General features: G+C 45.2%; 1 protein-coding gene across 1 annotated transcript in view; it reads right to left on the bottom strand.

The window, feature by feature from the left end:
* Positions 1–25849, bottom strand: part of PLB1 (phospholipase B1) — a 111653-nt gene that overhangs the window by 44859 nt on the left and 40945 nt on the right. The window contains exons 18-29 of the mRNA XM_064295174.1: positions 25462–25520; positions 24456–24529; positions 14747–14790; positions 14006–14114; positions 12583–12634; positions 12117–12197; positions 11556–11621; positions 10598–10698; positions 9378–9459; positions 8404–8508; positions 3602–3697; positions 2990–3061 (exon numbers count right to left, since the gene is read on the bottom strand). Coding sequence (XP_064151244.1) covers positions 2990–3061; positions 3602–3697; positions 8404–8508; positions 9378–9459; positions 10598–10698; positions 11556–11621; positions 12117–12197; positions 12583–12634; positions 14006–14114; positions 14747–14790; positions 24456–24529; positions 25462–25520 — 941 coding nt within the window. The remainder of the gene's footprint in view (positions 1–2989; positions 3062–3601; positions 3698–8403; positions 8509–9377; positions 9460–10597; positions 10699–11555; positions 11622–12116; positions 12198–12582; positions 12635–14005; positions 14115–14746; positions 14791–24455; positions 24530–25461; positions 25521–25849) is intronic.

Genomic DNA, 25849 nt, shown 5'->3' with positions numbered 1-25849 from the left:
TCCCGGGGAAGTCTTTCTCTCTCTCTCTGTCAGCTCTGGAAAAGTCCTTGTCATCAATCTTCCCCTGGACTAGGAGTTTCTCTGCTCAGGAACCCCGGGTACAAAGGACACACTGTGCTCCCCGCACTGCTTTTTTGGTGGTATGAGGTCCCCCACTCTCTGCTTGCTTCCCTTTCATCTCTTGTAAGATAAAAGGTGGTGCCCGCCACACCCCAGGGAAACTCCCTTTACATGGGATCAGGGATGTGACCTGAGCAAGGGTGTTACGTCCCACCCTAATCCTCTTTAACCACAGGTAGAGATTATGATTTACAAACACATAGGAAAAACAAAATGGAGGGCAACCACACAATACTGGGAAGCATGGCCTAACCAAGTTGACACATATTTTGGGGGGACATAATTCAAGCCATGACAGCAAGAAAGTTTAAGTGGGGAAAGCTCGGAACTTGATTTCGTGGGGTTTGGCTTCCCCTTTTGCTTTTTCTAACGATAAAAGACTGGATGAAATATTATATGAAATTATCTCAGTCTCTCTCTCTTTCATCTTTGTCTCTATCGCTCTAGTTTCCCTCCTTGTTGATACTCTCTGACCATACATTTAATCTGTGTATGGTCTGGAGTTTGGGAAAGAAGAAACTAATACACAGATTGAGGAGTCTTGTGCAAAGAAGTTTAGCAGGAAACCCTGGAAATGGATAAATCTCAGAGTGAAGGGATGTGGAGAGAGAGAAAAGAGAAGATGGCTAAGACATGAATGCTGGAAAATGTCCACATTTTAGAGTATGGGAGAAGGAAGGAGAAGGGTCATTAAAAGAGACAAGAAAGGGCAACAGTTTCTTCAAAGCCTCAGGAGTCACAGCCGGATGCCCCAGGGTAGAGAAGGAGTGGGCAGAGAGGTGATTAAGGCAGTGAGGGGGAACACAGTCCACAGGGTGGCTAGGCAAACACTAGCTGTAAAATATTTTGCCCAAACTTCAAGGACAACAGAAATCTCTGGAGTGATGTTATGTGGCCCCACCTGGCACAGCAGAATATAATTGTAATTTCACTGGGTTGGGGGAGGAGAAGGGAGGAGGCTGAGAAAGCCCCTCACTGCTTCACACCCACCTTGGCCTCCTCCTCCCCCACTGGGTCCTGCCTGTTGCTTCTTGCCTCTATGTTTAGACAGAGCTAGGACTAAAATACATGCTGCCCAGGCCCTGTTAGCTCACACTGAGATGCTGGTGGCTTTTATATAGCTCCAAGGCACATGGGAGGGAGCAGATGGAATCTGTGGAACGCAGAATTCCTGGTGCAGTGAAGATGGGCTGGCCAACAGATGGACCCTTTTGGAATGGGCTCCAGGGTTGCCTAGCAACCACACTCCCAGGCTCTTCTACCAATTCCAGGAGGCTGGATGTGCTCTCCTATGCTCATCAATGACTCCATCAGGCTCTGTCCAGGAGGGAGGAGCTGAGCCCATTGGCCTTGAGATGTTGGATGGAGGATCACCCTTTCTGGACTTCCCACCTGGTCTCGGACAGAGAGTGACAGAGGCCACCTTGAAGCCCATGGTGACAGGGCTTTCCCCGAGCCAGTGCCTAGGCTCCAGCTTGGTGCTTAATAAATGCTTGTTAAGAGAAAGAATAAATGATAGCTCCCTGGTATGGGTAGTTATTACTTCCACTATTTAATAAAAGGGATGTCAGTTGTTTGGACAGGGTCTTCCATGGCTGATACTCAGTATGGCCATATAGGTTGTTGACATACTGAAATACTTACCTACAGTTTGGTTTGTAGCCACTGTTCTGAGTCCCCAAATGTCCTCACTACCTAGAAGCTCCAATTCCTCACCCAGGACTTCCTGAACATCCCTAGAATCTAGCAATTAAAGGGTTTACACCTAGCACAGTAGGGGCTTCTAGGACCTTGCCCCAGCCCTTTGGCCAGCATCTGACCATTTGGACAGGAGAGCATGATACCCTAGTTGTAACATAATTTAAATATCTCTCTACTTAAAGCACTACACCAGCAACTGAGCCCACTGCCACCACGAACTTCCCATACCTCCAGTATACTTTTCCTGCCGCTCTTGCTCCCTGGTGAGGCTGATGGTACATAAGACTGGACCTAAGACTGAGGTAGGGAAGGCAGTAGACAGGAGCATGGGCCAGGGGAAGGGGTGCCCACTCTTTCAGGAGCCCTGTAGACACACAGGGGAGCTGGCCACTGGCCAGCCTGAAGGGAGAGGTGATGCAGCCAGCTGTAGGAGGGAAACCCAGCCTCCTGGACTGGATCAGGTCCCTCTGCTTTTATCGCTGCACAGTGCTCTCTGGTCTCTGCCTTATTTGGTTAAAAAGCCACAGATAGGGCCGAGAAAAGGAAACTCAAGGCAATGGGAACATGAACCTGCCCCCACTCCTAGGCCTGAAATCAAGTTTAACATCCACTCACATATTCCTCCTTAAAAGGAGCCTGATCTGAGTCCTCTTCCCAGTTTCCACCATGCCAACCCTACTGGCTCCTCCTCCATGAAGCTCTTGGGCTCTCCTGTTTGTTGCTCCCATCTTTGACCCTTTCCCTGCTGGAAAATCCCCAAGCCAGGCTTTCAGTCTCTAACCACCACTTCTGAGCCCAGCTGTATCCTTGTTACCCTCCAACCTGCAGTCAGCCTGTTCCCATCTGCCCCAAATGCTGCTGCTAAAATGAGCCTTCTTGCCATTCTTCTGGCTTCTCGATCCCCCTTCTAAAGAATCCACCTCTCTCCCCCCATCCTTTCCCTCTCCTTGGGTGCAGGCCTCCTTTCCTAGCTGCTTCTCCCATTCCCAAAGAAATAACTTCTTCTGTGCCTTCTTCCCACCTCGGAGGCCAACTCCCACACCTCTGACGCTGACATTGGCTCCCAGTGTAGGGGAAAAGGTGGGCAACGCAGAAGCCCAGTAGAGGATGAGGGGAGGTCTGCACTCTGGTTTCTGGAGAGAGGCAACAAGAGGTCCTCCCTCATTACCTGAGTGGGGCAGGAGAGGGGTATGGCTGCTGCCAGATCCAGGGTGTTTGTTTTCCTTCCTAGTGGCTGAAGCTGGTGGAGAAGAAAAGAAAGAGACAAGTGTAGTAATTTGTTTCTGCTGAAATGAACATCCTCTGGCAGCCTAGTGCAGTGGGGAGAGTTGGGAACTTGATTTTAGGGAGTCTCGCTTCCACTCCTGGCTCTGCCAGTTGCCAGCTGTGGGACATTGGGAAGTTCTCTTAGCTTCTCTAGTATTCAGCTTCCTCACGAACTCTAAATACTTCCCTTGCAGGCCTGTTGAGAGGCTTAAATGAGATAACATGGCTTAAACTGCCTTGCACAGTTATTGGGACATAGGAAATGTGAAGTAAATGTGAGGTTTCTGCCTCGAATGCATGTGGAAAGGGCCCCTTGTCACAGTTCCAAAAATTCAGAGGAGAGGGAGGAGGTGGATCTGGGCTGAGCAAAATCTGAAGGACTCCTTATTTAAAATTCTACAGACTTCACACGGATCGGCCAGCCTTGCTCATAAAAGCAGGCCCAGAACCAGGCTCCATTCTTCAGGTGTCCTAGATGAGAACCCAGTGAATCAGAGACACCTGCTTATTTTACCATATTGACCCAAAGGGCCCTGGAGAGCTGGGAGTGGAATTTCTGATTTGGGTGGATGCAGTCTGGGGCGAAGAAGGATGTATCCGGGCGCCCATCCTGAAAGAGAGAAACATACTTCCTCAAGGTCTTGTTGGTCTAGAGGGCCCAGATGGGCCGATCCCTGGAACTAACCATTCAATGCCCTCCTCCCCCTGAGAGTGCTTACAGTCATTGGCCCTCTGCATGGCCTACTTACCTTACTCCGGAGATCAGAGCAATCCCATAGCAGATAGCCTCAGGTGGCCTAAAACCCCTGCCCTCTTACTGGTTCTATAATTTCCCCTTATTTAATCAAAAAGCACCATATTTATATTTAGACACATTCATACAATGCCCTAAAAAACAAACAAACCCATTGCCATTAAGCTGATTCCAATTCATGAGACACCATATACATTATAGAGTAGAATAGCTCCATAGGGTTTTCTTGGCTGTAATCTTTATGTAAGCAGATCACCAGGCCTTTCTTCTGTGGTGCCACTGGGTGGGTTCGAACTGCCAACCTTTAGGTTAGTAGTCAAGTATAAACCATTTGCACCAACCAGGACCTATTGCCCTAGCTTATGCCATAGGTCTCCCATGTGTCTGTCAGTTTGTCGTACTCTGGGGGCTTGCATGTTGCTGTGATGCTGGAAGCTAGGCCACCGGTATTCAGATACCAGCACGGTCACCCATGGAGGACAGGTTTCAGCTGAGCTTCCAGACTAAGACAGATTAGGAAGAAGGACCCGGCAGTCTACTTCTGAAAACTATTAGCTAGTGAAAACCTTATGAATAGCAGCAGAACATTGTCTGATATAGTGTGGGAAGATGAGCCTCCCAGGTTGGAAGGCACTCAAAAGATGACTGGGGAAGAGCTGCCTCCTCAAAGTAGAGTCAACCTTAATGACGTGGATGGAGTAAAGCTTTCGGGACCTTCGTTTGCTTCTGTGGCATGACTCAAAATAAGAAGAAACAGCTGCAAACATCCATTAATAATCAGAACCTAGAACATACGAAGTATGAATCTAGGAAAATTGTAAATCATCAAAAATGAAATGGAACGCATAAACATCGATATCCTAGGCATTAGTGAGCTGAAATGAACTGGTATTGACCATTTTGAATCGGACAATCATATAGTCTACTATGCTGGAAATGACAACTTGAAGAGGAATAGTGTTGCGTTCACCATCAAAAAGAACATTTCAAGATCTGTCCTAAAGTACAACGCTGTCAGTGATAGGATAATATTTATACGCCTACAAGGAAGACCAGTTAATACGACTATTATTCAAACATACACACCAGCCACTAGGGCCAAAAATGAAGAAATAGAAGATTTTTATCAGCTGCTACAGTCTGAAATCAATTGAATATGCAATCAAGATGCATTAATAATTACTCTTGATTTTAATGCAAAAGTTGGAAATGAAGAAGAAGGATCAGTAGTTGGAAAATATGGCCTTGGTGATAGAGACAATGCTGGAGATCGAATGATAGAATTTTGCAAGACCAATGACTTCTTCATTGCAAATACCTTCTTTCACCAACATAAACGGTGACTATACACATGGACCTCACCAGAGGGAATACACAGAAATCAAATTGACTACATATGTGCAAAGAGACGATGGAAAAGCTCAACATCATCAGTCAGAACAAGGCCAGGAGCCGACTGTGGAACAGACCATCAATTGCTCGTATGCAAATTCAAGCTGAAACTGAAGAAAATCAGAGCAAGTCCACAAGAGCCAAAATATGGCCTTGAGTATATCCCACCTGAATTTAGAGACCATATGAAGAAGAGATTTGACTCATCGAACACTCGTGACTGAAGACCGAACGAGTTGTGGAAAGACATCAAGGACATCATCCATGAAGAAAGCAAGAGGTCACTGAAAAGACAGGAAAGAAAGAAAAGACCAAGGTGGATGTCGGAGGAGACTCTGAAACTTGCTCTCGAACATCGAGCAGCTAAAGCAAAAGGAAGAATTGATGAAGTAAAAGAACTGAACAGAAGATTTCAAAGGGCAGCTTGAGAAGACAAAATAAAGTGTTATAATGACATGTGCAAAGAGCTGGAAATGGAAAACCAAAAGGGAAGAATATGCTTGGTGTTTCTCAAGCTGACAGAACTGAAGAAAAAATTCAAGCCTCGAGTTGCAATAGTGAAGGATTCCATGGGGAAAATATTAAATGATGCAGGAAGCATCAAAAGAAGGTGGAAGGAATATACAGTCGTTATACCAAAAAGAATTAGTCGGTGTCCAACCATTTCAAGAGGTAGCATATAATCAGGAACCGAAGGTACTGAAGGAAGAAGTCCAAGCTGCTCTGAAAGCATTGGTGAAAAACAAGGCTTCAGGAATTGATGAAATATCAATTGAGATGTTTCAACAAACAGATGCAGCGCTGGAGGTGCTCACTCATCTATGCCAGGAAATATGGAAGACAGCTTCCCGGCCAACTGACTGGAAGAGATCCATATTTACGGCTATTTCCAAGAAAGGTGATCCAGTCGAATGTGGAAATTATAGGACAATATCATTAATATCATACGCAAGCAAAATTTTGCTGAAGATCATTCAAAAAGGGCTGCAGCAGTATATCAACAGGGAACTGCCAGAAATTCAGGTTGGTTTCAGAAGAGGGCATGGAACCAGGGATATCATGATGTCAGATGGATCCTGGCTGAAAGCAGAGAATACCAGAAGGATATTTGCTGTGTTTTATTGACTATGCAAAGGCATTCAACTGTGTGGATCATAAATTATGGATAACATTTCTAAGACTGAGAATTCCAGAACACTTAATTGTGCTCATGAAGAACCTTTACATAGATCAAGAGGCAGTTGTTTGGACAGAACAAGGGGATACTGATTGGTTTAAAGTCAGGAAAGGTGTGTGCCAGGGTTGTATTCTTTTACCATACCAATTCAATCTGTACGTTGAGGAAATAATCCAAGAAGCTGGGCTATATGATGAAGAACGGGGCATCAGGATTAGAGGAAAACTCATTAACAACCTGCGTTATGCAGATGACACAACCTTGCTTACTGCAAGTGAAGGGGACTTGAAGCACTTACTGATGAAGATCAAAGACCACAGCCTTCAGTGTGGATTGTACCTCAACATAAAGAAAACAAAAATCCTGACAACTGGACCAATAAGCAACATCACGATAAACAGAGAAAAGATTGAAGCTGTCAAGGATTTCATTTTACTTGGATCCACAATCAATAGCCATGGAAGCAGCAGTCAAGAAATCAAAAGACGCATTGCATTGGGTAAATCTGCTGCAAAGGACCTCTTTAAAGTGTTGAAGAGCAAAGGTGTCACCTTGAAGACTAAGGTGCGCCTGACCCAAGCCATGGTATTTTCAATCGCATCATATACATGTGAAAGCTGGACGATGAATAAGGAAGGCAGAAGAAGAATTGATGCCTTTGGCAAAGAATATTGAATATACCATGGATTGCCAGAAGAATGAATAAATCTGTTTTGGAAGAAGTACAACCAGAATGCTCTTTAGAAGCAAGAATGGCGAGACTGCGTCTTACATACTTTGGACATGTTGTCAGGAGGGATCAGTCTCTGGAGAAGGACATCATGCTTGGCAAAGTACAGGGTCAGCAGAAAAAAGGAAGACCCTCAAGGAGGTGGACTGACACAGTGGCTGCAACAACGAGCTCAAGCATGACAACGATTGTAAGGATGGGGCAGGACCGGGCAGTGTTCATTCTGTTGTGCATAGGGTTGCTATGAGTCAGAACCAACTCGATTGCACCTAACAACAACAACAACAACAACAACAACATGCCATAGGTGAGGGAATGAGACCATTGTCTCAGGAAATCTGAACAGCCTGCTGGGAAAAGCCACTTCACAGTGCTCAGCCAGTTGGTCCTTGTTGTCTTGAGGGCCGGGGTGAGAATCTGGCTGAGCCTTGGGGTACACCTGGGCACAGCCGATACCAGGGCAGCATGCCACCTGACCCCAGCATCTTCTCTCCTGAGATACTTAGGTGCACAAAGCTTCTCTCCTTCCAACTACCTCCAGTTAGGAGAGGCCCTTAGGACAGAGGATCTGGTAGACAGAATCAAGCACTCATCCTGGTCTCTTCTGTTCAGAGTGGACGCATCAGGCAAAAAGCACGGCCAGGTTGCAAACAGATAATGCACAGAACTCTCCTTTATAACTGTAGAGTCATGTGCGAAGAGAGTGTATGGGGTAGAAAGCTGATCATATGGAGTTATATTATTATGTTATAAGCTGCTCTTGGTGACTTTACATATAACAGAACAAAATGTTGCCTGGTCCTTCATCATCTTCATGATTGTTAGTATGTTTGAGTCCATTGTCATGGCTATTGTGTCAATCCATTTCATTGAGGGGTTCCCTCATTTTCATTGACCCTCTACTTTACCAAATATGCTGCCTCGCCATCCCTTATTACTTATATGACTTTAAGAAAGATAATTCACATCTCTGAGCCTCTGTTACAGGAGGTGGTTTCGAAGTTTTAGTGTGTGGGAATCATGTAGTAGGTCCTCAGTCATAATGGAACTTCCCACATCAGGCTGTCTCTGGAGATGCAGTTCAGTTGTTCAAGGAGGCTGTACCTCTCCCCCACCAGAACAGCATCTGGAGAGCAGCTCTCTCCTGTCTGTGTCTTTCCCATTTTGTCCCCACCTTTATGGAAGCGCTTGGCATTTCTGCTTTGGGTTTCCTCCTCCAAGGGCACCATGGCAGGCTTTCCCCCGGGAGCCCCATGGGTGTACCTCCAGGACTGGGAGCCAGATGTTGTAGAAGAAGGGCTGTAGAACCACGGAGAAGTCCTCCCGTGTGTCATAACGGCCCGACTCGACCAGCTCACGCATGCTGTTCTGGAGACACACATCACACATGGCACCTTCAACACAGGTCCTGGGTAGGCTGAGCTCCCAGGGGCAGGGACAGGGGTGGCGGGCAGCATGGTGACAGCTCTGCCCCCATCTCCCTGGACAGGGCTGGGCCGACTCTGCCCTTCCCTTGAGAACAGAAATACCAAACCAAAAAACCCCAAATCCGTTGCCGTCAAGTCTATTCCAATTCATATCAACCCTATAGGACAGAGTAGAACTGCCCCATAGGGTTTCCAAGGAGCAGTTGGTAGATTTGAACTGCCAGCCTTTTGGTTAGCAGCCAAGCTCTTTATGGCTGTGCCACCAGGACTCTAACACAAACACATTTGACTGCAAATCTCTTTCCAGAGAGTTTGGAAGCAGGTTGGGTTACTTTTCTGTTTTGGTTTTTAGTGGACTGCAAGCTGTGAAGGGCCAGGCAGGAAGTCTGGCAAGGAACAAAAACCTGGCGCAGTCTCCAGAGGGGCCCCAGCAAGCAGTCCTGTACCCTCCTTCCTGGTCGCCTGCCTGTGCAGGCATGAGGCCAGAGTGGGTTGGGGCAGGGGTGGTGGCTAGACTTCCAGGGTGTAGGGAGAGAGAACGGCAGTCTCTTGGGGCATCCCGTGCTACTGCCCTCTTCAGGTCAAATGTTGGGTTAAGCCGCCAAAGGCAGCTGGGCCTTGTGGGCTTTGCCACCTGGATTCTATTAGGATGACTCCAGCCTGGACTCTGAGGCACCTTAGCTGTGTGCAGCAGTAGAAAGGGTCCAGGGTTGGTTGGTTGGTGGGTGCCTCCCCTCCCCTGTGGGGCTCCTCCAGGGGAGCTCGGGGCTATGTGCTGAGTGGTGGGGAGAGGTCCTTTCGTGGTCTCACCTGGTAAGCTTGGGCGACGACCTCCAACCTGGCCAGCTCTTGGGAGTTCTCTCGCGGGCTCAGGACACAGTTACACAGAACACTGCACAAGGCGGGAGGCAGGAGAACCCAGAGCTGAAGCCCCTAACATCTTGAGTACTGGTCTCTGGTTAGGGAACTGGCTTTTGTTGCGTGGATGGCAGCTCCCTAGCCCTGGCCCAGCCTGGCTTAGGAGCATGTGTGCTGTGAGGTTGGACACAATGCCAAGAACGGGTTTTCGGCCTGTCACTGGTACAGGATAAAGTCCCCTAGGAGAACCTGGGATATGAGTGAGCAGTCCCTCATATGAACATAGCACGAGCAGTAGGCCACAGGTGCTAGGCCTGCCACAACTTAACAGTGAGCTAATGAATCCAGCCAGTGAAAGTTCAACTTTTAATTAAAATAAAAATGCCTTCTCTGGCATTGGAGCTGGTATTTCGGTGCCTTTGATACTCATGTCCTCAGATACTTCCTAAGTTCACACCAGTGTCCTCCTTCCTCCTGAACATCTGCGTACTGTTTTGTTTTTATTATGAGATATTTCCTACCTATGAAATATACTTCATATATTAAAGAGATAAAAGGGAGTTAAAGCATTCAGAGCAGTGCCTGGTGTACAGCATGTGCTGTGAAAGTATTTGTTAAATAGATGTATGTATGAGGTATAAAGAATAATAAAACACATACCCAGGCACCTACCGCCCTGCTGAAGAAACAGGACATTCTCTATTTGAAGTTCCCTTGTGACCACCCCTAGCCCACCCATGCCATTCTCTCCTTCCTTATAAAGGCAACTACTGGTACTATTTTGAATTGTATATTTCATTTCCAGGCACGTTTTCTTGCTTTCTGATATATTTTGACCACACGTGTGTATACCCTTTATGTTGCTCCTTGTCACAGTCTGGGCTACATTCTTTCTCAGACACCAGCCTTTGTCACAGCCTGACCTCACCCCTGTGCCTCCCCTAGGACTACAGATGTTCTTGCCTGCAACCTTGAGGTTGGGTAAGGGAAGAGGGAGGTGGGAGGGGTCATGACACCGACTTCCAGGAAGGGGGTGGTTCTGGCACAGGTCCCCCTTTACAGATTTGGACACATGGATGGACAAGACAAGAAGACCCTGAGGAGTCATCGCTGCACATAAACCAGACCAGGGGTAAGCATCTGTCCCACTGAGGCAGCCAGCACCTGCCTACCTGGCCTGCTGCACTGGGCACTTGTCTGGGTTTCCCAGGAACACCTGCCGTATGACACTGGGGCTCATGAAGTCCACGAGGTTGACCAGGGCCCTGGGCACCTAAGAGCAAGGGCGCAGATGAGAGAGGGGCTCCAAGGGCCACTTCCTCAAGCTGCCTTAGTGCCCTGAGATGTGGAAACTGGCTGGAGGACCCCTTTGGAACTCCAGTTCAGTGCCTCTGAGTGGCATTGTGGGAAGGGATCTACATGGGGCTCCCATGGAGGGCCCTGCAGGTCATGTACTGCACAACTCCACAGGTTCCACCTACACGGGCTGCAGTACAAATGGCATCTCCTGGAGTGAGAATGTGGCTGACCCAGTCTAAATGCTGAGAGTTCAGCTCAGTTCAGCCATCATTTAGTGAGCCCCAACATGTTCACTTTAAATTTGGTGAGATGGGTTACTTTCTCATTAGCCTGGACATTAGCCCTTGACCATCTCCCTCCAGTCCAATCTGGCCTAAGTCCATTGAGTAGGTGCGGGGACTCAGACACTAGAGGAGCCCCCTTCAGTCAGTGCTCCCTCCTGGACAGCCAAAGCAGTGTGTCCTTGCCAGGGGATGGGGTGAGGACGTGCTGCTGGGTGCAGGACCAGAGAGGGCCTTGCTATAGACATACCCTGTGGCTTGGAATGCAGTGCCTAGCCTGGGGGCTGATAGAGAGGAACTCTCAACCAGCTGCCACCACCGGGGAATGTCCTGGGTGAGGGTGGGGTGCCTATTAGAGTGCACACTGCCTCCCTTCTTCAAGCCTGAGATCCCTCTGGGCTGTAACTCCTCAGGGCAGGCCCAAACCTCTGGAAGGGGAAGGAGCCCATGCCCTTGGCTCTCTCCTTCAGGGAAGGAGGTACTTCTACCATTGTTCTCCCACCCCTTGCCATACTTGAGTTATGTCAGGTTGTGGAAGCCTTCCACCCACCTCTCTATGTAAGATGTCCAAGGCATTGCGGAGATGGTCAAAAAAGTTGGCTGCTGAATACAGATTCTGGAAGAGACAGGAGGGCGAGGAGAGAAGCTGGGTGGGCAGTGGGGCAGGCAGTTGCAGCCTTCTCTTCTGACTCCAGCCCTGAGGACTTCTTCTCCCTCTGGCCTCAAATTGTGAACAACTGTCAGTATCTGAGGTGAACCATCGACTACTCCATGTTGTCAAAACTGGGCCAACCAGAAGGCAAGACCCTTCAGCCAGAGCTTTAGTTCGGGAGAGAAAGTGGAGGGTCCTCCTTCCAACTGATTGGGGTCTACAGTTTCTTTTCTTTCTGGGTTCTCAGGAGTTGTAAGAGTGGGGTGTAGAAGCACCATATAGTTGCCACCTCCTACCATCTGGGTCACCAAGGGGGAGCCAAAAACCTGAGAATTATAGCACACATAGGTGCAGTTGGACAATCCTAGGGCTGATCTAGGAACTATTTTCAGAGAGAACCTCCAAGGCCTACCATGTGAAGTCAGGAGCAAGGAGTAGGCACGGCCCCGCCCCGTTTACCGAATCCGTGCAGTAGTCACAGAGATCACTGCCACCAATCAGCACTGTGATGACCTTCCAGTCTTCATGGAAATTTACTCTCTACACAGTGGGAGGAGAATGCTTGATGAATTTCCACCAATAAACAAAACCTCACGTCTCTAGTCCATTCAACCCCCTACAACTTCCTTGCCTGTTTGGAATACTAGCATCAGAACCTCAGAGTTGAAGGAATTTTAGAGGTTTATTTACAGACCATAGAATCTTAGCATCAGGAGGAACTTTCAAGTTCACTGTGACCAGCAGCAACCCTACCCCCAGTGACATCATCTCCTGCGTAGAGTCTCCCACAGAGGGCTGTCTGTCTCTGCTAGACTGCCTCTAGAGACAGGGAGCTTACTGCTTCTCGGGGCAGACCATTTCATTGGAAGACAAGCCTAATGGGTGAGAAAATGGATTTTTATAAACAAACATAAATCTGACTCACTTGGTCCGTTTTCATCCTCTGCACCAGAGTCTGGACTTGGTGTACAAGTTCCCTGAGAAGGAGAGGAAATCATGGCTTTGTTGAGGAACGGCCGTGCCCAGACTTTTCCTCTCACAGATCTGGACTGGAGGCTTCCTGGCACCATCTCTGCTGCGTGAGCTGGCAGAGACCCCGAGGCTCAGAGGCGAGGAGGAGCCACATGCTGGTGCTTGCCTCCTCTGGGGAGTTAGTGCAACAAATAACCATTTGAAAAGCCAGTTGTGTTTGTTCTAAAGCTGCAGTCAGGGTGCTGCACTTAGGCTTGCTGTTGTGGTCTCCTTTCTAGGATTCGACATGTTCACTTTTAGGATCCCATGCCAGGAAACACTTAGTCTCTTTTGAAGCACTTGCATATATTCCCAAATCGGATCTATGAAAGTTTTAGCGTGGTTTTTTTTTTACCTTGGCTGCCAGGAAGCTGAGTCTGATGCTCAAGCACAGTAACTGAAAAGCACTCGTATTGACATAGTTGTTTCCTCCTTTTTTCCCCCCAGTGGCTGTGGTTTTTCTCTCTTACGTATATGTTAATTTTTATGAACTTATCTAAATGCTTCTTTTAGAAAGAGATTGGAAATAGATATACACGGTACACGTGCCTGTGTTTATAACCCATGAGAGGAACAGATCTTGGGCACCCTGACTCCCCACTAGCCCAGGCCCTGTTATAGACCTGGGGTGCAATGTATCTCCAGCATGGTGATCTCAGGGAGACGTTAGTGGGATCATCTGTCTTCCCAGGCTGAGAGAACAGGCCTGGGGGGCATGCCTATCGACTACAAGGGTGTGGATCTGAGCAAGAAGATGGCACATGACAGAGCAAGGAGACCCAGGCTGGAGAACCTCTCGAAGCAGGGTAAGGGGCTCCCACTGGAGCTCGTTCAGGGAGGCTGGGTACTTCTGGGCTTCTCTACTTCATTCGTTGTTAGTTCCATCAAAGGGTGAGGGACAGGACATGTTGCCCCCGAGTCCTCTAAGGCTGGAGATTTTGGGCTGCCATCCATTTGGCTTGCCTCTTTGATCTTTTTGGAAAATTGTTACTTGCGAGGCTCTGGGGAGAGTGGATCTCTCTAGCATTGTTATGCCATGGTAAGTTTTAAAAATTAGTTAAGGTTGGTCAGTAAGCCCAATTATTAGATCATGCCGCACATGAAAACAAGGCCAGGAGTTCAGCCTCTAGAGGCAGTGTTCCTTCCTACGGCCATAGTCTTTCTTTCTAGCTCCAGTCCCAGGGGCGGCCAGGTAACAGTAGGGACTGAGATCCTCTCAAATCCTTTCTGCTACTAGGTAAACATCCCCTTTGCACACCGAGGTCAGTTTAACGATTGTAAAGTGGGCTATGTGCCTCCTCCTCCCCATCCCAGAGCTCCCTCCCCAAATGCCATACTCAGCCTTTGCTCCAGGAACAGCCTGATTGAGGAATGCATTTGTGTCATTGGCACTCCCTGTGCCCACCGCATAGCCTGTGAGATTTCCGTTAAACTCCCGAAAGATATCTGGAAAAGAAGGGATGAGGAGGCCACAAAGAGTTCAGGCCAGAGGCCAGGGTATCTTCTCTGGTCCTGTGGCGTTCAGGGTCCCCAAAGTGAGCTGTGTGTTCATCTTTATGCAGCCTGAGAAGGGGCCGGACAGGAGAGGCATGGAGAGGAGTTGGGGCCCTCTCTGAGTTGAGGATGGGCCGCCCAAGAGTGGCTTGGGTTAAGGCAGCAAGAGCCCCACAGCCCCCTACCTGGTTCCTTGCTTTTATCTTTTTTTCATACTTTACAATTCACAGTGCAGTGAATACTACCTTATTTGATTATCTCAGCAATTCCTTGGGCCAGCTGAGGAAACATTTTACAGTTGAGGAAACCTGAGGCTAAGAACGTTAGGTAACTTGTCCTAGTCACCTGGTAAGCATGTAGAAGGGCCAGGGCTTAAACCTGGGTTTCCTGGTTCAAAATCCAGTATTTATTCTGTCCCTCCCCCTCCCCCCCCGCCCCACCTTGTCCGTAGGTCTCTCTTCCTACTTCAGTGGCAGCTCATAAGAGAGATGCTACTTGCTCATTTCTTAGCAGGGAGGGACTCTCAGGAAGTCTAGGGACTGGATGAAGCTAGTGGGCAGACTCAAGCCCCTGTGGTTACTTACTAGGTAACGTGGTCACATTCTTCAGGGAGCCGTCCCCTCCTGAACTGTAGTGAGTGAGCAAGCCAGGGAAAGAGAGAGAATGAGATGGGGGGTGGAGGAGAGAGAATAAGAGAGATTGAATGAATACATTCCCTTTACAAAAAGCAGCCCCATCTTACTGTCCATGACAAGAAGATGTGCCAGGTTCATCTCTTTGTCTTTTGAGGACTTCTCAGAAAAATGTACATTCCCCCATGGATTGGGTCCCCTTACAAATCCAGGATTTGAAAACAAAAGGGAGCCATTTCCTTGTCCACTGAATCAGGAGAGAGAGCCCCTAGCTGAATATGTATTTTGGTGCCCATCCCTGAACTAGATGCTCCTCACCAGTTATCTCATGTCCCCCAACCACATGACTATCTCCAACTACAGAGTAGGAAACCGAGGTGCATAGGGGCCAATTACCTTGCTAAAGGACACGAAAATCACAGTGCTAGAGCTTGGAACCTTTGGAAAATGGGTAAGCTCTCCTCTGCCCAGCAGTCAGGTACAATTCCATAGAAATTTCAGGAAATGGCCTCTTACTGCCCAATCTGATTTCGTCTAATCTAATCGAGTTTTATGGTCCTCTATCTAACCTCAAGATACGCTCTAAAGATTTCATTTCCTTTCATGCATTGAAATTGTATGCCATGCAGAAGGTAGGGAAAGAAATATTTCTATTTTAGCGAGTTCCAATATTCGGGACATACTGTGTTTATTCATATTTTTCTTCTGCCCTTCCCTCCTCAATCCAAGCATATTCTTCCAGGCGCCCAGATTTTGAGAACAGAGTCTTGGTATCCAGCCCACCAGCACAGACTGCTCAAAGGGCAGGCCATCAACCAGAGGCAATACACACACACACACACACACACACACACACACACACACACAGAGATTTATTTCAAGGAAATGACTCATGCAGTTGTAGAGGCTTCTAAGTCCCAAGTCTGGGTTCAGGCATCAGGCTGAAGGCTTCTGACTCACGTAGCTGCAGGGGCTGATGAACCCAAGATTAGCAGGTCAGATGGCAGGCCACTGGCTCACACACTGCAGAGACTGACAAATCCAAAGATTGTCAGACTATATGGCAGGCAGCTGGCTCAAGTCCCAAGAACTGGAGGTCAGATGATGATGAGCCAGATGCAGGATCCAGAGCAAACAAATGATCTTTGCCAGAACATCCATATATGTATTGGATGCAGGCCACACCCCCGAGGATGCAGGATCCAGAGCAAGCAAGTAATCTTTGCCAGAACGTCTATATCTGTATTGGATGCAGGCCACACCCCTGAGGAAATTCCCCTTACAACTGATTAGCTGATCACATCAGATTGCATCATGGAGAATGACTACATCATTACACAACTACCAAATTACATCATTATAAAACTGTCAAACTATATCATTACATAGCTGCCAAACCACTGAGAATCATGGCTCAGCAAGTTGACACAGAATTTTAACCATAACAGGCACTTACTTAGAACAATTTATACTTGAGAGGAAATTATAAATCCATATTCCTTCTCCAATTGCTGTATTCTAACTCTACCCGCTTTTCTTCAATAAACATAGAGACATATATAAACACATACACATCAAGTACTTTCTATTCTCTTGTAATTTCTTGTCTAAAGGCATTTTTGTTTGAAAACAAGGGTGGTGGCTGATCAAAATCAACATGCTATTATCCAAATCTCTCACTAATTCCATTTAAAGTGGAAATTTTGGGGAGAAATAAGAGGGTTATACAAAAAAAAAAAAAAAATGGAGGAGCAAAAACATTTAAGCCTCCATTTTTATCAGAGAACTATGTTGAAACATGAAAGAAAATCATACCAAACAGCTAGTCTACACTAGGCCCTTCAGATTAACGCAATTTATATTACTCTATGAGCTCAATGAGCTCAATGGCTGGGCTTTGTTTATTTGTTGTCACCCACAGTGCACAAAGACACACTTCTCAATAGATGCACAACAAGCATTTGTTGAAGGAGTTTCAGTAATGTGAGATTGAACTCCTAATTAAAGACAAAGAAAGAATTTAGCAAAGTTGCAGGGTACAAGGTCAACAAACAAAAATCAGTTGAGTTTCTATACACCAACAATGAGAAATCTGAAAGGGAAATTAGGGAAACAAATCCATTTACAATAGCATTTAAGAGAATAAAATACCTAGGAATAAATCTAACCAGGGATGTGAAGGACTTATACAATGAAAACTACAAACCACTGCTAAAGAGATTAAAGAAGACTGAAATAAATGGAAAGATATTCCAAGTTCATGGATTGGAAAACTTAATATTGTTAATATGTCAATATTACCCAAAACGATCCATAGATTCAAAGCAATCCCAATAAAAATTCCAACAGCCTTCTTTACAGAAATAGAAAAACCAATCCTCAAATTATATGGAATGGCAAGAGTCCCCAAATAACTAAAGTAATGTTGAAAGAGAAGAACAAAGTAGGACTCACACTTCCTAATTTTTAAACATACCATACATCTAGAGTAATCAAAACAGCCTGGTACTGGCATAACAATAGACACATAGACCAATGGACTAGAATTGACAGTCTAGAAATAAACTCACACATCTATGGTCAAATGATTTTTGACAAGGGTGCTAAGTCCATTCGATGGGGAAAGAAGAATCTCTTCAATGAATGGTGCTGGGAAAATTGGATTTCCACATGCAGAAAAATGAAACAGGATTCATGCTTCACACCACACACAAAAACAAATTCAAAATGAATTAAGGGCCTAAATGTGCAAACTAAAACCATAAAATCCTTAGATGAACAAGCAGGGACAATGCTGTCAGGCTTAGCTTTCAACGATGGATTACCTAATAACAAAAGCCGAAACAGAAAAAGACAAATTAAGTAAATGGGACCTCATAAAAATTAAAAATGTTTGTTCACCAAAAGACTTAATCAAAAAAGTGAAGACAAGCTACCGACAGGGGGAACATCTTTGCAAACCATATATCTGACAAGAATCTAACAATCAAAATATATATAAAACATTGACAACAAGAAGACAAATAACCCAATCATAAAGTGGACAAAGGACTTGAACTGAGATTTCACCAAAGAGGATGTTCGAATGACCACCAAACACATGAAAAATGCCCTACATCATTAGCCATCAGAGAGATGTAAATCAAAACCACAATGAGATATCATTTCACTCCCACTGGGATTGTTGTTGTTAGGTGCCATCAAGTCGGTTCCTACTCATAGTGACCCTGTGTACAACAGAAGGAAACACTGCCCAGTTCTGTGCCATTCTCACAATCATTGTTATACTTGAACACTCTCATCTCCTGGAGGGTATTCCTCTTTTTCACTGACCCTGTACTTTATCAAGCATGATGTCCTTCTCCAGGGACTGGTACCTCCTGACAACATGTCCAAAGTATGTGAGACGAAATCTCACCATCTTTGCTTCCAAGGAGCATTTTGCTATACTTCTTCCAAGACAGATTTGTTCGTTTTTCTGGCAATCCATAGTATATTTAATATTCTTTGCCAACATTATAATTCAAAGGCATCAATTCTTCAGTGGTCTTCCTTATTCACTGTCCAGCTTTCACATGCATATGAGGCGATAGAAAATACCATGGCTTGGGTCAGGCCCACCTTAGTCTTCAGGTTGACATCTTTGCTTTTTAACACTTTGAAGAGATCTTTTGCAGCAGATTTGCCTAATGCAATGCATCTTTTGATTTCTTGACTGCTGCTTTCATTGGTGTTGATTGTGGATCCAAGTAAAATGAAATCCTTGACAATGTCAATCTTTTCTCCATTTATCATGATGTTGCTTATTGGTCCCCTTGTGAGAATTTTTGATTTCTTTATGTTGAGGTATAATCCATACTGAAGGCTGTGGTCTTTAATCTTCATCAGTAAGTGCTTCAAGTTTTCACTTTCATCAAGCAGGGTTGTGTCATCTGCATATCACACATTGTTAATGAATCTTCCTTCAATCCTGATGCCAAGTTCTTCTGTATACAGTCCAGCTTCTTGGATTATTTGCTCAGCATACAGATTGAATAAGTATGATGAGAGGATACAACCCTGACACACACCTTTCTTGACTGTAAATCAGCAGTATCCCCTTGCTCTGTTCAAACAACTGCCTCTTGGTCTAAGTACAGGTTCCTCATGAACACAATCAAGTGTTCTGGAATCTCCATTCTTTGCAATGTTATTCATAATTTGTTATGATTCACATAGTCAAATGCCTTTGCATAGTCAATAAAACACAGGTAAACATATTTCTGGTATTTTCTGCTTTCAGCCAGGACCCACCTGACATTGGTAGTGATATCCCTTATTCCATGTCCTCTTCTGAATCTGGTTCGAATTTCTGGCAGTTCCCTGTACTGCTGCAACTGCTTTTGAGTGATCTTGAGCAAAATTTGTCCCCTGGCCTTGTTCTGACTGATGATATTGAGCTTTTCCATTGTCTCTTTCCACAGATGTAGTCAATTTGATTACTGTGTCTGGTGAGGTTCATGTGTATAGTCATCATTTATGTTGGTGAAAAAAGGTATTTGTGATGAAGAAGTCATTGGTCTTGTAAAATTCTATCATGCCATCTCCAGTGTTGTTTCTATCACCAAGGCCATGCTTTCCAACTACCAATCCTTCTTCTTTGTTTCCAGCTTTTGGATTCCAATTACCAGTAATTGTCAATGCATCCTGACTGCGTGTTTGATCAATTTCATACTGCAGAATTTGGTAAAAATTTTCAATTTCTTCATCTTTGGCCTTAGTGGTTGGTGTGTTTATTTGAATAATTGTCGTATTAACTGGTCTTCCTTGTAGGTGTATGGATATTATTCTATCACTGACAGTGTTGTAATTCAGGATAGATCTTGGAATGTTCTTTTTGACAATGAATGCCACATGATTCTTCTTTGTCATTCCCAGCATAGTAGACTATATGATTTTCTGATTCAAAATGGCCAATACCAGTCCATTTCAGCTCACTAATGCCTAGTATATCGATGTTTATTCATTCCATCTCATTTTTTACAACTTATAATTTTCATAGATTCATATGTTGTACATTCCACATTCCAATTATTAATGGATGTTTGCAGCTGTTTCTTCTCATTATGAGGAGTGCCACATCAGCAAATGAAGGTCCCGAAAGCTTGACTCCATCCATATCATTAAGGTCAACCCCACTTTGAGAAGACAGCTCTTCCCCAGTTGAATTTTGAGTGCTTTTCAACCTGAGGGGCTCATCTTTTGGCACTATATCAGACAATGTTCCACTGCTATTTATAAGGTTTTCACAACCAATTTTTTGAGAAGTAGACTGTCATGTCCTTCTTCCTAGTTTGTCTTAGTCTGGAAGCTCAGCTGAAACGTGTCCACCAACAGTGACACTGCTAGTATTTGAAATACTGGTGTCAAAGCTTCCAGTATCACAGCAACATGCCAGCCACCACAGTACAACAAACTGACAAACATGTGGTGGCTAAGACTAAAAAAAAAAAGAAAATAATAAATGTTGGTAAGAATGTGGGGAAATTGGAAAACTTAACCATTGCTGTTGAGAATGCCAAATGGTATAGCCATTGTGGAAACAGCATTTACAATAGCCAAAAGGTGGAAACAACTAAAGCCCCTCAACAGGTGATAAACAAAATGTGATACATATATACAGTGGAATACTACTTAGCCAGTAGGAGAAATGAAGTCTTAACACATACTACAGTATGGATGGAACTTGAAGACATTATGCTGAGTGAAACTAGCTAACCACACAGGACAAATATTGTATGACCTCACTTATATAAAAAGACAAGAAAAGGCAAATGTACAGAGACCAAAGTTTATTAGTGGTTAGTAGGGGCAGGAGGGAGGGGAAAAAGGGGAGTTAATGGTGACAGAAAAATCACATTGATTAAAGGTAGGGTTTCACAGCCTTTTATTGTAATTGCTGTCAATAAGTTGTATACCTATAAAAAGCTGAACTGTCAAAAGTTGTTTGATGGGTATACTTACAACAACAACAACAAAAAGAATAGCTGCTAATGCTGCTTATTTACAACCAAACATTCATGGTTCCTTGGTTTGGAGGTTTAGAGTCATGGTTTCATTAGACATTCCGGTTAATTGACCTAATTTCATGTTTAGTGCTTCTGTTCTACCTTCTAGTTTGTTATTTAGTGTCTGGGGTTTTAAAAGCTTGCTAGTGGACATCCAAGGCACAAAAATTGGTCCCTATTCATTTGGAGTAATAGAGAAAGAAGGAGAGTCAGGAATAGAAGGAGCACATGGAATGTGTGGCTAATTACCTCCATGAACAACTGCCTCCTTTGCCATGAGACCAGAAGAACTGGATGGTGCCTGGCTACCATTACTGAACATTTTGATCAAAGATTCCACAGAAGAATCCTGACCAAAAGAGGGAAAATGCAGAATAGAATTACAAATTCTCATGGACTGTAGACTTTCTGGAGCCATGGAGAGCAGATGAATTCCTGAAATTATTGCCCTGAGATAATCTTTAAACCTTGGACCAAAAATATCCCCTGATGTCATCTTAAAACCAAAGAATAGTTTAGATTAACTAGTGAAAAAGGTTTCCAAACCTTTGGTGGCGTAGTGGTTAAGTGCTACAGCTGCTAACCAAAGGGTCGGCAGTTCAAATCCGCCAGGCGCTCCTTGGAAACTCTATGGGGCAGTTCTACTCTGTCCTATAGGGTAGCTATGAGTCGGAATTGACTTGACCGCACTGGGTTGGTTTTTTTTGGATCAGTGAAAAAGGTCTGCCTTAAGCATTATGCTCTTTTAAGAACTATCTACATGTGATAAATTGACAGCAACAACTTGAAGGATTGGGTGGGAAGCTTGCAGGGGGGCAGTGAGTTTATGTTAATGAGGAGGAACAACTCAGAAAAAAAAAATACCCAAAACAAACCCGGTGGCATCGAGTCAATTCTGACTCAAAGGAGGGTGAAGATGGTTGCTCGACTCAAAGAATATAACCAATGTCACTAAATTGTACATGTAGAAACTGTTCAAAAAACAAAAAAACAAAGAAAGGTATTTTTTGGTAAGTAAATTTTATTTTGGTCCTTTGAATGGTCTCAAACAAGAAAAGGTATTTCAATGGAAGGAAACACAATGGTCTAAAGACCTGCCACAGTGTTAAGTTAGCCAAAGCTGTGACCTTTCAGTGGTTTAGGATTCTCACAGAGCAAGGGGCCTTGGAAATATTCACAACCAAGCCTCCCTCTGCAGGTCCTGCCCACAAGCTTCCCCACTCCCCCAAGAATTCTCCCCTGTCCAACTCCTTGAGGTCCACTCCCTCTACTTTCCTTGGGGGAAAAGGCTCAAATACCATTCTTCACACCATTCTTTTACTTGGAGTCATTAATTACCTGGTATTTCCAATCTAGAAGATTTAACAGCTTCAGAAAATTTCTATTCTCAGATAAGTCTACTACATCACTATTCCCAGGGAATATTAATAGGTATTATGCAAAAAGAAAGAGTTCTGGAATTAAAGGGAATACTGGATTAAATGAATTTAAATAGATTTCTTCATTGCAGGGCTTCTCAGAGCCTTTGTAGTGCTAATATGCATTGCGAATTCCCCAGAAGTGGAATTTAATTGATGGTGTTTCTCAAACAAATACAAAGGATTTTCCCCTCCTCAGGAACATGGGGCAGTTCTACTCTGTCCTATAGGGTTGCTATGAGTCGGAATTGACTCGACGGCACTGGGTTTGGTTTTTTTTGTTTAGGAACATGGATGGGGCTAGTGTTCCATGGAACACACTTTGAGAAATGTTAATCTACGTGTTCTATCAAATGTCAAAAGGCCTCTCAGATGCTGATTTGGAGCTTCATCTATAATACGTGCAGATCTTGGGACGGGTATTTGTAACACAGAGGACAAATAAAACGTTTAAAGGGACAGCAGCTATTGAACATTAGGGTTTGGGGTTAGAACCAGAAGGTTCAAACATAGACCTTATTTGCAGAAGGAAACAGCAATTGAAGTTTGCAGTTGCTACAGAGAGAAACTTGTAGCAGAAGACGGCCTGTTTACACCTGGGTCCCAGGAACCCATCTACTTGTACTGTGTGCAGAGCCGGGCACATCTTACTTCCCCAGAAGGCTCCACCATTTGTAGCTTATCAGTCATCTGCTGTGTGGCTCGTCTACTTTCTTTTCCATTTTCCCACACTATACTGTGAGGTCATTGCTTTTGTTGCTGAGACTAAATGCAGCTGCCGTGCAACCTTGTGTTTTTTTTTTTTTTTTAAATTGTAATAAGCTCTGGTTTCTTTCTCTTCCTCTGATTTTTCTTTTTCCTTACAGCCTCAGTAATGTTTGGGCCAGAGTGGTGTGGAGCAAGGCTCTGTTTTGTTCCAAGGCAGCCTTTTAGAGACCACCTACCTGGCTGAGGATAGCCAGCAATTTGGGAGATCATGGAGGATGGAGGAGCCATTTACCTCAGCTCTCAGCAGGGTGATGACCTCATGCCAAGGACCCCCTGGACCCTCTGATTACTAGAGGCTGAGTGATGTCACCTCTTTCCCACCCAGCAAACCCTCATCTATGTAACTCTCCTTGGGTTTGGCCCGAGAATTATCACAGTCCTGAACAGCCCCATGTTGCTTCCTCTCACTTCTTGTGGGGATAGTATTTTATTTGAATTAACTTTAAAGAAAAGGGAAGAGGCAAGCACTCAACCTCCCATTAGCGCTGTGCCCTCTTGTGGTTAGCTTTCTTCTAGTTGTTTTCCTAAGTAACATGGATTCAGAGCCAACCACCAATTACTTTGAGGCACACATAAACATGATCTTTATTAGGAAAGAAAGAAACTCAAGAATACCTACACCCAACCCCCTCACCTCACACATCCTGAAATTTTCCACTTCTGTCTGGAATGTCCTCTCATTCTTTCCACCTAATTGCTAGTCTTTCGAGACATAACTGAGGTACCACCTTCTTTGTGAAGCCTTCCATCTCTGCTGGTACGGGTGGCTACTCCCTCTTCTATATTCCTGCAGCACTGGGGTATCTTTTGTTTTTAAACAGCACTTGCCAACTGAGCACCAGGATTTGCCTGTTCTTTCCACATATTCCCCTCTCCCACCCGCCTCAATACCTAGCACTGTGGCTGCAGGCAGGATGGGCTCAGCAATGCTGATTGACTGTGACTTTACTTCCTCCTGAAGTATGTGGTAGATTTCAGAGGTTCTCTGGACAGGTGGGCATGTGTATGTAAAGACAGAGTTGTGAGCACAGAATGACATGAATAAGTACAGCTAGACAGTAAATAGCAGTAAGGACATCCACATGTGAACATACACACGCAGCGGGCAGCTGAAAGCTCAGAGATTTGGTGCTTTTTAGGTGCATTTTGTGTTGGATTTGTTGACCCAGGAGTCTGATAAGAACCCTGGTTTACTTTCCCTGCATAATTTAAAAAAAAAAAAAAGATTATCAGGAGTAAAATATCCCCCCTTCCCCAACTAAATTTCATGTCTGGCAGAAATACATGTTTTTCGTCTGGAAGCCCCTTCCAGACCCAGTCCTTGCTCTTTGGTATTCAGGCTTTTACAGAGGGCACACCCTCCCCCTCAAACTCTGTGGATGAGCATGGCAGAGGAGGATGCAGTGGAACGTCAAAGGTTAACATTACCTATACGACAGTCCCCGATACTGTGTGGCGACATCAGGAAGGTCTTCTGGTTTGGAGCCAATTCCATTGCCAGCCTTTAAAAATATACCAAGATCCATGGGAAAATCAGCAAGTCAGAAGAGGGAGACTGTGTCTTCCCAAGAGGATGCACTCATCGCTGGCATGACCAAGCCCTGGTCCAGAGTCTGAGGGCCGGGTTTGCCTTCTGTGGATACCCCTCCCCAGCTATGTGCCTTCAGGCCAGTCCCTTCACTTGCCTGAGTCTCAGCTGCCTCCTTACTCAATGCAGGACAGCCCAGGCCTGCCTAATCATCAATTTCCTCACCTGCAAAATGGGGCTAGCGGTATCTACGTTAGGGCGCTTTTTGGGTTTTTGAGTAGGCTAGGAGAGAGAAAAGTGTTTGGCTGCTAACCAAAAGGTCAGCAGTTAGAAGAGACCCTGTGGGGCAGTTCTACTTTGTCCTATAGGGTCGTTATAAGTCAGAATCAACGGGATGGCAATGTGTGTGTTTTTTTTTGTTTTGTTTTTAGGAGAGATAATGCATGCACATTTCTTAGCACAGTTCCCAGCACCTTAGCAGGGCCCCCCAGAAAAAATTGTTTGCTATTAACTTTGAAAAATCACTTAATACTACACTTAAAAAAAAAAAAAAAAAAGCTATGCTGGAGAGAGAGCATCCTTAGGCACTTGACCCTTAAGAATTCATCAATAACTACAAAGGACTAATTATGGTAGGGAAGTTACTTAGCTTTAGCTTCTCCCCATTTTATATGTCTGACCAAAACATTATTATTTTAAAGATGACAGGAGAGATCATCCTTTCTTAGTGGCAGAAGGCAATCTAGAAGACCTGCTCGTAAACTCTAGGGGAGGGGTCAAGGCCTCAGAGGCCATTTAGATGGGGCTGCTTGTCCACCGACACCTTGTTTATTCCTCCCATCAGAACAGGCAGACCAGGGGACCCAGCCCAGCCACCCATACAGACCAGAGCCCAAGAGTCCTTACAGTCAGAGAATCCCCCAGAGCAGCCACAACTTGAATATCTGCGGGTCTCAGGGCATGTACTGGAAAGACAAGAGGACACTCTTGAGTTGTGGGAAGGAAGATGCAGAGTCGAGTACTTCTTGTTGGTGCAAGAACAGAAACACGGCCTGCATGTGTTTTTGGGTCATGCAGGAGTGAGCATCCATGGTGCTGGGAGCCAGTGGTTGTATGAAGACAGTTTCCCAATCAACTGATCCAGGCCTTCATGAAAAGGAGGAGGGGCCTGGGGAGAAAAGGTAACTAGAGAGAAAGAAAAGGGGGCTTCCCCTCAGTAGAGAGGGCAGAATGGGGTCCCACCACTTTGGTGCCTAGTAGTCATGCTGGTTGCCAGCTGGGGCTGAGTGTAGGA

The sequence above is a fragment of the Loxodonta africana genome, chromosome 12, assembly GCF_030014295.1.
Source record: "Loxodonta africana isolate mLoxAfr1 chromosome 12, mLoxAfr1.hap2, whole genome shotgun sequence".
NCBI lineage: Eukaryota > Metazoa > Chordata > Mammalia > Proboscidea > Elephantidae > Loxodonta > Loxodonta africana.
Note: the sequence above shows the minus strand (reverse complement) of the source record. Positions and strands in the feature narration are given on the sequence as shown.